At 42.8% G+C, this 12,526-nt stretch overlaps 1 protein-coding gene across 1 annotated transcript; it reads right to left on the bottom strand.

Annotated features, from left to right (window-relative positions):
* Positions 1-6,256: 6,256 nt before the first annotated feature.
* LOC123168418 (ubiquitin carboxyl-terminal hydrolase 23) lies at positions 6,257-11,968 on the bottom strand. Its single transcript, XM_044586294.1, has 12 exons — positions 11,685-11,968; positions 10,405-10,467; positions 9,587-9,679; positions 9,316-9,381; positions 9,081-9,204; positions 8,866-8,976; positions 8,521-8,684; positions 8,112-8,432; positions 7,914-8,033; positions 7,612-7,804; positions 7,263-7,433; positions 6,257-6,677 (listed from the first exon to the last, which is right to left on the bottom strand). The coding sequence occupies exons 1-12, from the start codon at positions 11,787-11,789 to the stop codon at positions 6,514-6,516; spliced, it is 1,695 nt and encodes a 564-aa protein (XP_044442229.1). The 5' UTR covers positions 11,790-11,968; the 3' UTR covers positions 6,257-6,513.
* Between the last annotated feature and the right edge of the window lie 558 nt (positions 11,969-12,526).

Genomic DNA, 12,526 nt, shown 5'->3' with positions numbered 1-12,526 from the left:
CGAGGCACCCTAGTTGATCAAATTAGTTTATCTTGGATGTCGTCGACGCCGAGGCACCCTAGATGATCAAATTAGGTTATCTTGGATGCCGTCGACGCCGAGGCACCCTAGATGATCAAATTAGGTTATCTTGGATGCCGTCGACGCCGAGGCACCCTAGATGATCAAATTAGGTTATCTTGGATGTCGTCGACGCCGAGGCACCCTAGATGATCAAATTAGGTAATCTTGGATCACAGTAGTAGCCACATTCATCACACTTATTAGCAAACAATAAGAAAATTAGGAGCCACAACTAACCAGAAAGTACTCAACCAAAATAAAGATGTTTTGAACATGAACAGCTAACCAGAAGCAACACCAAGTTTTCATCACAGCCCAACAAGTCCACTAGGTACCTTACATGAAAGTACTCATGACAGCCAGAATAAAGATGTTTAGAACATCAACAGCTAACCAGAAGCAACACAAGTTTTCATCACAGCCCAACAAGTCCACTAGGTACCTTACATGAAAGGTGTCATCACAACCAAAATGCAGATGTTTTGAACATCATCAGCTCACCACAAATTAACACAACTTCACCTGCTCCCTTGAGAACAGTTGAACCACTCAGACATCTTAAAGGATGGCTTCCTCACTCTTCCATTACCTGCAACTCTTGGGGGGGTGAACTTGTTTCTTCCTCTTGGCCCAGCAGCAGTAGAGGAACTTGGACCAGCACCAGCAGTAGAAGAACTTGGACCAGCACCAGCATTAGAAGTTGCAGTCCTTGTAGTTTTAGCTTTCTTTGTTGCCCTTGTAGCAGGAGGAGCAGCAGCTGCAGCAGGAGCAGAAGGAGCTCTCCTTGGTGCACTTGGAGCTGAAGCAGGAGCAGAAGGAGCTCTCCTTGATACCCTTGGAGCCCTTGGAGCTGGTGGAGCTGGAGCTGCAGTTTGAGCAGCAGCAGGAGCAGATACAGTTCTGGGTGTATCATCCTGAAATTACAGCATACAAATGTTAGAAACTGGTATGTGAAATTTTACAAAAACCTACAACAATAGTTACCTGGTGCTGGTTCATTCTCATAGCTAGGGCTGGTTTAAGAGCCTACTTGCAACTAGTGTATCTATGCCCAGTCCTATTGCAATTGCTACAAGTGATAGTTGCCATCCTAGATGTATCCTTTGGAGCTGGCTTTTCAAACTTGCTCTTTCTCCTCTTTGTCTCTTTGTTTCCTGGCTTTTCTTTGAACACTGGTGATTCAATGTCAGGGGTTCTAGTCTTTGGCCACAAATCAGGCCCAGGCACAGGGAAAACTATTGGACTATAAGCTGCCTTATACATTGGTTTCTTGAAGAAATCATGAACAAAATCTTTTGGCTGTAGTTTTGCCTTGTTGATTGCAGAAACACCATGATTGCAAGGTACTCCACACATGTCCCACTTCCTACAACCACATGTATGTAGCAACAAGTTAACTGCATATGTGCTTTCTCCACTTGTCACCTGGAAGAGATCTGGTCCAGCTTTGATAGACTGACAAAACCTAGAATGATGTTTTGCTTCCTCTAGCTTCTCAGCATATGTTGGGCATATCTGCCACTTAGCAGTCTCAGTCTTTGTCCTATTTGCATTGAACTTCACTAACAGCTTTGTCCTGATCCCATCTACCATAGTTCTATTGGGTTTGGCTCTGACATCAAGTATCATCTTGTTAAAAACTTCACTTATATTGTTCACTACCAAGTCAGTTTTGCAATTGTTGTCCATGGCATGCCTAGCCCATGTATGTTTTGGTATCCTAGATAGCCATTTCCAAGCTGGCTCACACTCCTTTTTCATGCCTTCCATTGCTGTTACATAACCATGCTCAGTATAGGAATAACTTGCCTGATACATGTATTTCTTCAACTCTTCCCCTCTAAAACCAGCAGTTTGAAAGTTCTGATAAATATGTCTAAGGCAGAATCTTTGTTTGCAATTGGGGAATACATTGTTTATGGCTGTAAGAAGGCCCTGTTTGAATGAACTACAGTTTGAGAATACTACAACAATGCCATGTATGAAATTAATAAACATAGACAATTAATAAGCAATGCAAGCAATGATTAGAGTAGAGATAGTAGTATCTTTTGCCTGTCAGATATAATAGTGTAGTAGCCAAACTTGCCTGACTCACCACCAATGGCATATTTTAATTGAGTAAGAAACCAAGACCAGCTTGCTGTGTTTTCCTTGTCCACTATTGCAAAAGCAATCGGAAATATGTTATTGTTTCCATCTCTTCCAGTGGCAGCCAAGATTTGCTGCCCTGTTGTCAACTTTATGAAGCAACCATCAACACCTATCATACAAGATCACAAGTAGATTACCAACAAATTAGTGGGTGTGCACATATAAATGTAGAGTCACTAGTTAATTAGTAGGTGTGCACATACCTATGAATGGTCTGCAACCATTAAGGAAACCCTCTTTGCAAGCATTGAGGCAGATGAACAAGCCATGGAATCTTGGGTTTTTGCTTGGATGTAGTTTCAGATGCTTTGTTGTGACAATGCATCTACTTCCTGGATTGGTTTCTAGCACACCTTCTAGGTAATCCCTTATCCTATGATATTGTGCCTTCTGATCTCCTAGGACTACATTTTTAGCTAGCTTTCTTGCCCTATAGGCCATATGTATAGATACCTCTATTCCATGCTTTTGCTTCAAGTTTGAAATTATAGTCTAGACAGGTGTGTTGGGGTCTGTCCTCAACTGTTGCTCACATTCATGTGCCAACCACTTAGCAGTAACTTTTGTGCTCTCTCCTACTACTGGGCAGCTGTGGTGCAAGTTCAGTTTCTTTATACAGAATGTCTTCTCATGTGCTATCTGAGAAGCTGCAATGAAAAATGGACAATTCTCAAATTTGCAGACAGCTATAATCCTGTCTGGACAGTTCCTGTGGAAGGCATGGTTCCTATTTTGTGAGATGTGAAAATTAGGAAGTACCCTCCTGAACTGGGTCACATCTAGGAAACAAAGATTCTTCATAAATTGCTCTTCTGGGTTCTCCCTTTGCTCATCATACCAAACTCTAGGCTTCCTCTTTTTAGCCCTGCTCTTCCTATCAGCTGGAAGCTTCACACATGGTAGTTGAGCCCCATCATTGTCCTCCTGACTTAGGTCACCAGGGTTGCTCTCCTCATCAGATGAAGGAAACCAATCTTCCTCAATAATCTCATCCAAACTAGCATGAGATCTTATAGTTGGCCCCTTTCTTTTACTTCCTCTGCTACTTCCTCCTATGCTGCTCCCTTCCTCCTCCTCCTCTGGTGCCTTCTCCTCCTCCTCCTCCTCCTCATCTGCTTCATATGGCTCATCCACATCAGTGTCCCCTTCAATATGATGAAGTGGATCATCTCTATGCTTCTTCATTGCCTCAAGCCTAGCAATTATATCCTCATCTGCTAGTAAATCTGTGTCACTGTCACTATCAGTGAAATCTTCAGCCATTAGCTCTGGAAGTTTTCTTTTAGCTGCCTTGTATTTCTCTTTTTCTTTCCCCTTTTTCCTAAACTTCTCAATCTCTTCATTCCTCTTCTGCTCCATCAGTTGCTCAATTTGCTCTTGATCTTGGTCTTGCTCCATGAAATACTCATGCCTCTCCATTGCAAATTCTGGTACTGGTGCACACTTCTGCTTCAAAAATGAACTCTCCTGTGTGTTAATGACCTGCACTGGCACTGGTTGTGGCTTTGTTGGGCTAGGAAACAGTACTCCTGCTGTATCTATCTCATACACCACTGGCACACCTATTTCAGATAATGGAACCTGCTCCTCACAAACTGGTCCAATGTTCAAATCACTAGGTCTTGGAGCATCACTTCTGATGACTGTTATGTTCACCACCTTCTGACCTTTGATAACTAGGTCATCCAACATTTCCTCCACCTTATCATCATCTGTCAGTTCTTCCATACCTGAAACCCCAACACCTGGATCTCTGACATAATACATAAAGTCTGTCATCCCATATCCTTCAAGCTCTATTAGTGCAATCAGATTGTAAAATGTGATATCATCCACATTTAGGCTTCTTTCAAGATTATCTCTGTCATGGAAATGGAATCTGACTTCCCACACTTCATCATTCAATCTACAGTTCAAGTAAAGCAATTGAGTTCAAGTAAACAATTCAGTTAAAAGCTAAAGATTCAGTTAAAAATACAGTTTCAGTTAAAAATCCAGTTAAAAGTTAAATATTCAGTTAGTAGAAACAGTTCAGTTAATGTTGCACTTAAAGACTTAACTAAAGTTTCAGTTAAAAATAGTGTTTAAGTTAAAATTACAGTTTCATTTCAAAATTCAGTTAAAAGTTAAATATTCAGTTATATATTCAGTTAGTACAAACAATTCAGTTAATGTTTCACTTAAAGATTTAACTAAAGTTTCAGTTAAAAATACAGTTTAAGTTAAAAATACAGTTAGAGTAAACTATTCAGTTAAAGTTTCGGTTAAAGTTTCAGTTAAAGTTTCAGTCCAAAATACAGTTAAAGTAATTTGTTCACTTAACAATTCAGTACAGGATTCAGTTATAAATTCAGTAACATTTTCATTTAAATATTCAGTTGTAAATTCAGTAATTGAGTAGGTTGAAATTGAGTTTAACATTCAGTAATTTCATGTAATTGAGTAGGTTCAAATTGAGTTTAACATTCAGTAATTTCAGTTAATGTTTAGGTGCCTACTACATACACTTAGAACCCTAGAACTACATAAACACTTCACTTACATGCCTGACCACATAAACAACCTACAACAATAATCCTATAACACTAGAATCACAAACACTTAGAACCCTAACCCTAGAAACCAAATCGGGGTACGGAAAGAGAAAACTTACGAGACACCACCGAAGGAGGATGCGTAGTGATGGCTCCCCTCTGGATCTTCCTTCACGGCCTTGGCGAATGCCCTCGCCGCCACGTACTCAACACAGTAAGACGGCGACGGCGGCTGTGGAAGAGGCGGAGCCTGAGATGGGTTTGAACTGCCGCAAACCTCTGTTGGATCTGCAGGAGCACCACTGCCACCAGATGCATCGCCAGCACCACCGCCACCGCCATCATCACCGCCACGCGAGGTGGCCATCACCGGCGGCGAGCAGGGGCGAGAGAGGAGAGGGGAGCGGGGCGAGAGAGGGGACAGGGGCGCGGGGGGGACTGTCTGACAAAGACCGACAGGCGCGGCGTCTTGAGCGTTTTGTTCCTAACGGCGCCGTTTGCCTGTCCGTCATGCCACGTCAGCGTTTTCGGGGCCCACCTGTCGGAAAAGAGATCAAACGAGGCTAAACGGCTGTTCAGTGCTTTTTGCAACGGGTTAAGAGATTTTACGGTGTTTTTTGCAACAGATTAACGACTTGGTAGTTTCCTGCAAACCTAGCCACAAATGTGGCGGTTTCTTGCAATTGACTCTGGAAAACACTCTTGCTTGTTTATCATATAAGATGACGAGATTCTCTATTGTCAAACAGTCGACTGAAAGTATACCTCCAAAAATAAAATCTTCTTTGTTTTAAACAATGAGCTCTGGTACATAAGCAAATCCATGCTTTCTTCTGTGAAGGGCCCTTCTTTCTTTTATTGTTGAGTCATCACCTTCTCATTCAAGCACCAACATAAAGAGCGCTGTTGACATTCTTAGTTTAGGCCTCCTTTGGTTCATAGGGTAGGAAAATCGTAGGAATAGGAAAGTCATAGGAAATGAGATGACATGTATCTCAAATCCTATGAGTAGGAATAGGAAAGGATATGCCCTTTGATTCACATCATAGGATTTTTTTTTCATTGAGTCTAGGTTGATGTTTATTTTCCTATGAAATGTGAAGGATATGAAGAATTCCTCCATAGGAATAGGATTCCATTCCTACAAACCAAAGGGCTCTGAAGGAATTTTTCCTATAGAAATCCTATCCTATGAAATTCCTACAAGATTCCTCTAAACCAAAGGAGGTCTTAATATGCATTTGGTCTAATTAATGTTGGATGGAGCATGACTGGATGTTTTCTACGCCGATTTTTAATGTTTAGTCGTTGCTTGAACTTCAAAGGTGCTTTGCATTCATGGTCTCCAAAAGGGCTAGCGAGATACCATTCTATCACATTGTATCATGATAGTTTTGACAAAGTGTTGATTTTTGTGGTATTTTCAGAAGTGGATTTTATTTGCTCAAAATGGAGCATCAAGAAGACACAACACGATGAGCACACACTCGGCCTCTGCATAGCTAGGATGCACATAGTCAACACCAACTCACACACGCGAAAACACACCAACAATTAGCAAAGTCATATAAGACCAAAGATATGTGTAGGCGAGGAAAAGGTGATATGCGATTGGCAAACTACAACAACGACCATATCCGCACCAACCATGTCATGACACTACATGAATGACGAGGTTGTTCAACAGAAACGTCTTTAGAAAATGAGCGACACTCAAGCGCCGCCGTCACCGGATCCAAGCACATGGCCAGAATCTAGGTTTTCACCCAAGATAATTAGTCCGAGCAGACATAGTAGTATGGTCTTCTTCAACATCATCATCATCATCTTCTTCTTCCTCCTCTTCCTCTTCCTCTTCCACCGCTTCGAGGTTGTTGTCCCACTCCCACGTGCGCTTCCTCGCTGATCGGGTTTTGTCGTCATCATCTGCAAACGGGACAAAAAAATCACATGACTGACTGACTGACGGTACAAGCAAAGAAGTCCTAACAGTGGTTGCGCTATACTGGGATGAATCATGCCAATTGTCCTTGAATGAACAAACAAGGCGCTTGGTTAGAATCAGGTACCGTGTACAGTGATCTAGTGAGAATAGACTGTATTAGGCGGGGGGCTGCGTAGTTACGTGATCTGCTTGGTTCAAGCAACCGTTGGCTCCCAGTGTCAATACATCCTACCTTGCAGATTGTCGATCTGACGTGATTACCAACTACACCACTGATCCTACTCTAGTCCATCTTGATGATATTCTCTAGCACGATGTTTACAACGAACCCTACAACAAAAGTGAAGTTCTATACAACTCTTCTACAGGTGAACATGCAACTAGCATCACCTACCTGCATGCAGCTAGCATCACCTACCTTCATACTTACCACTTAACTCGCATACTAAGTTTCAAGTAAATTCTGCAACGATCCATAAAGTTAACTTACCATTATGCATTTCCACAACATGCACTCTCTTCGAAGCCTCTGATTTTTCATTAAAATTTAAAAGGATAACACTTACTACGCCAAGACAAGCTTTCAGGACAAGTAGTTTGGATGCTGCTGTCTCCTTCTGCCTTCGCTTTTTCTTCAATCTCTCTCTCGCGGCACTTCTCTTTTTGCATAGATATTATTTGTCTAAGCTGCAGATCTGTTTCTTCTTTCGTCGCCGATCTGGTTTTGTCGCCATCATCTGCAACGGGACAAAAACATCTCACGTCTGACTGACTGACAGTACAGGTAAAAATATAAACCGAGTACAGATAATAACAAAAGTGTCTGTCAATAGATATCATGTTACCACTACCAGCTGTCATAGATAGTAAATTCAGTTTTTTTTTATTTTAATAAAAAGAAAATATCACACTTACTATGCCAAGACAGGCCTTCAGGATAATAGTCATCTTCACTGCTACTGCTACTGTAACCACCCTCCTCAGTGTCACCGGAAACGTAGTTTTTTCTCTTAAGTAAGGTAGAGAACCACGGGGATGAACCTTGCTTCGCATAGAATAGAAGGTATGCTTCACTCTCCAAAGCCATGGCATCGTTGATTTTCATAACCTGCACTGTAGAAGTTTAGAACCATGCAACTGAACGAGAGGATACAATTTGAACTAAAACCACGGCACTTATTTTGGATGGGAGGGAGTACTAACTGTAAACATATTACCTTAGAATCATTGAAGTGAAACCAATTAGTTCGTGACGAACGGATATAACAAACATAGTGACCATTTGATGGAGCACCCTCGTGTTCTACAACTCCATACAAATCATATTTCTGAGGTTTCTGCAGCCACATAGTGTGCATCAGCCATATACTTGGGTGCATGCGGAATTTGATCAAATGAGAAGAAAATGAACTCACATTATCCGGGGAGCTCATGAATGGGTTTAAGTCCAGCTCTTCCTGATACATCATGCAGTCTTCAATCTTAGTTATATGACTTCCAAAATTTTGAAACCGCTTGAGCTGGATTACAAGAACTTCTGGAGCCTGCTCCACCTTTAATTGCTTTTCCATGTTCACACGAGATTTGCACCCATCACAACCGTAATTTTCAAACACCTCAATCTTGGTAAAAGATTTTAGTGCATCCATGACAGTGGCCATCGGGATAACCTCCAAGTTAAGGTCAAGGAAAGGCTCCAATCTGTCTGAGCAATAGTTGCACTCTGGGCAATGCAACTGCACAAGCAAAAAAATAATAATACTAAGTATCACGAGTAAGTCTGAATGATATTGATCAAGTTGTAGTGAGGATCAACAGGTACACCTGGCTTTTTAGCTGTCCTCCAAAAACCTGTGTGACAATTGAAGAGGGTCTCTCAGATGATGGGGACCTGGGAGGGACAGAGGCCTCATCTAATTTATCAAGCAAGCAGCGGAGGAATTCATGGGCATCTTGGTGCCTTCCCCGCCGGCAATTTTCTGAAAATACTGCAACAGTTTTTTGAACAACAGAGTTCAGCGCATAATTGCAATGATGTACTTCCAAATGTCGCAGTTCTCTAATAACGAGAATATGACAGCTAAAACACTGAAGGTGTAAATGCATAGAACATAGTTAAACAAGACGAGCACTACAACAAAAGAAATTTCTGATAATATAAGCACCTACATTTCAGGTGTTCGACAAACTTCTTTGGGTAAAGAACAGCCCCAGAGAGACTGATAACTTCATCAGCATGGACTTTTAGGGAGCAGTAACAGCAGAATTTGCCAGAGGCACCTAGCAAAATATTAAAATTTTAGTTGAAACACGGCAGTCGATAGAATAGATGCTCAACAGGAAGACAGTTAAAGAACAGAAGAGAACTGGACTAAATGCCTTACCGGGACATGCATCTGTGTGATCATCTTTTTGAAGCTTCAACACCAGAGGAACAGTGTGAACCACACACTGGAGAATGCAATTAACGAAACATGTCCACCCCTCAGGATTACTTAACGCGGCACCCTACGAGAGCCAGGCAAACCAGTAATACAAAAACATCCATCATACTTGATTTATTACGTAAGAGGGAAAAAATATAGCAATGCGTGAAAATGTGGCACAAGGCTAGCTTACCACACGGTAATAGCTCTCTCCACAGATAAGATTACGAGAACAGCACGAAGTATCAACATAATCAAGCTTGTTATCCGGCAGAAGATAGAAGTGGAAGATGTCAAAATCAAACAGACTAGATATCAATATCACAATTATAGTCATAGACAATCAAATTTCACGAAGGTTTGGATTCTAGCGTAATATGAATAGTTGTGTTGCCCTGCGATTGTAAGGAACTCCAGTACGGAATTATTATACTGTATATGCAAAAAGAACATATATGGCTTACCATCGGATTGAACTGCCTTGCACATTTAAGAAGAATTTTTATATCTTCGTCTGCAAAACTACCTCTTTGAGCATGGTTCAGAAAGTTTGTATCCTGGAGAACAAACATAGGTGAAATGATAGCTGTATAGATGTAGTGCTGGGGTGAGAGATAGAGGGAGCGTGTGCCACGTTGGATAAAATTGGTACACGAAAAGAGTTTAGAATAGAACTAACCTTTTTCCTTTTTTGGGAAAAAATAGAACTATTTGACAATCCCCGCAGACAAGCAACAGCAATAAAGGAAAGGCAAAAGATGCAAGTTTACGGATTTTGATGCATATTAAAGGTGGAGATTAGAAGGTACCCCTTCAATAAAAAACATAATACTTCCTCCGTTCCAAAATATAAGGTGTATTAGTTTTTTCAAAAGTCAATCATGTGCAACTTTGACCAAGTTTTTGGAAAAAACATCAATATCTACAATACCAAATGTATCATTAAATCCAGCACGAAAAGTTTTTCATATTTTACTTATTTTGTCATGTAGATGTTGATAGTTTATTTTATAACCTTGGTCGAACATACATAAATTTGACTTGCACAAAAATGATGCACCTTATATTCTAACGGAGGGAGTATAGTCTTTTGACTCCAAATCAATCTATTCAATACGTTTGATCCACGGGCTGATACGACGATGGCTTTTCAAGTAACTTTAACATTCATGCAAACTTCTAAGGAGGTGTACCGAAGCAAAACTCGCAAAACTATGGTATGTTGACTTTGGTCTTTGGACGCCTTTTTAACTACAATTATAATATTATAATACACTAGTACCTGAGATGAACTTTGACCTTGTGAAGTCTTCTCCCTGTTTTCCTTGACCGCCTGACCTAGATCCTGCAAATAATCAATGAACACCAAAATCTGCCCATGAGATTTTGTATAATAACCGCATTGCATGTGTAGTATGAGTTAAGAGGAGGGAGTTATGGTGAGATAGACATGAGATGTGACATTTTAGTCTCAGCCCTCTGTTTGACATCGAATGGGTATTATTTTGAGAATTTAATATACCTATATATTACCTTGTTTGGTTAGCGGAAATTCACGACAGATTAGTGAAGGGGAATGACTAGGGACAGTCAACTAAATTTAGAATCTGAGTCAATCGATTTGTTCCCAGCCGTTGGATGGAAAAGCAACCACCGGATCTTCTTCTTCTATCTCTAAAAACACTGTCCATCGTCTTCCTCCTCACGACCTAGATCTGAACCTCACCCACCACCGCCGGCCGAACCGCCTGCTTCCACTGCCCACGGCCGGCAGCGCTCCTGCAACCGCCTCGCCTCCCGCACTCCCCTCAAACCGCCACCCACCTCCGTGCTGCCGCAACCGCCTCACCACCCGCAGTCCCCTCAACCGCCACCCACCGCCGTGCTGCCGCTGCCCCCGGCCATCCCTCTAACCCCCGCGATGACCGGTTTTTTCCGCAAACTTGCCCCCTTCCCCGCACCCCTAAGAATAGATAATGGGGTAGCCTTCTCCGGCGAGCTACTTCCCTCCGTTGTTCCTTTCTTGACATTAAATCGACTGGCCCAAATTCCAAATTCAGGCGACTTACGTATAGATATTGTGTTAGTGAAGAGATGGCAGTTTAAGTTACGATGAAGGGTTAAGATGTTCTTGTGAATCAATTCCCTCAAAATTTCACCCCTCCCCTTTCAATAAAAAATAAAAAATACAAAGGGCGATGATCAGCGCCGGTCGATCCCCTACCAACGCACCTCCCCTCCCCCCTCCCGACAGTGAGCTCGGAGGACGATGGCGAGCTCGCAGCACCGCCCCTGGGCATTTGCAGCAGATGCCAGCGAGCTCGAAAGAACCCCGCCGCCGACCGGGGTCGGGGCGCGGTCATGAGGGCTCGCAGCGAGCGTCTCCCCTCGTTGTAGGGCCGGCGCTCGATTCCCTTCACCCGGCGGGCCTGGTTGGGCCAACCCCGGACAGGCGCGAGGCGCGAGGCGCGAGGGAGATACAAAGAAGCAAACAGACCCTAGCTAAGTAAGCAAGCAGGCACTAGCTATACATGCCCAAAGGAGGAGCCTAAGAAAACTCACCGATTCGAGAGGCTGGAGCTGGATCGCATCGGCCGCCGGCTGCTGCTGCTCCTTCTCCTCCTCCGGCGGTGCCGGCAGGGCGACTGGCATTGAGTCCCCGTCCATGAGATAAAGCTAGGGTTCCTGGGGTGGGGGAGGGAAGAAATGACGGATTTGGGGTTTCGTGTTGGGGTGCAGGAATCAATCAACTCGAGGCCCGAGCGATCGGCGTCGCGGTGAGGAGGAAGGGGCGCTGCGAGTGGAGGCTTTTATATGCCGGGCTGTGGTCTCCTCTCTTCCTCACGCGGTCAAGCGGGGTAGGGTCCAGTCAGCCCTCCATGCTCCTCGTTTGGGCTCGGGTTGAAGCCGGAGCAGACCACCAGAGTGATTAATGCACACGAGCTGGCCTTCCGTTCCTTCGGTCTTTCATTTTTTACCTACAAAAAACAGGAGTGGAGTATACTAGTGGTAGTACAGTGAAGTTGTAGTGCAGGTCTACCTTGCTGGAGGACAATGCAGGTTGAAGCTTAAGATGCGCCGACAGGCAGCTAGCAATATCCTTTGGGATCCATGGTGTCAGTCTGGACTAGATGCTTGCATGCTCCATTGCTCCTCATGTTTAAAATTTTATAATAATGACTTTTCTCTTGTGTCAATATGTACGGAAAATAAATCCGTGTACCTGACTTTGGATAAATATATAGAAGGGAGAAGGTTGCGAAGGTGGCTGAATTTTGTTTATGTTCTGTTGGAATATTAGGCAAGTTCATGATTAATTCCAGTAAATAATTCATGACTAGAAGAGATACTAGCATGCAATAATCTAGCAAACTAGAAGAACAGCAAGACATGCATAACAGCAG

Source organism: Triticum aestivum, chromosome 1D (genome assembly GCF_018294505.1).
Source record: "Triticum aestivum cultivar Chinese Spring chromosome 1D, IWGSC CS RefSeq v2.1, whole genome shotgun sequence".
Classification (NCBI taxonomy): Eukaryota; Viridiplantae; Streptophyta; class Magnoliopsida; order Poales; family Poaceae; genus Triticum; species Triticum aestivum.
Note: the sequence above shows the minus strand (reverse complement) of the source record. Positions and strands in the feature narration are given on the sequence as shown.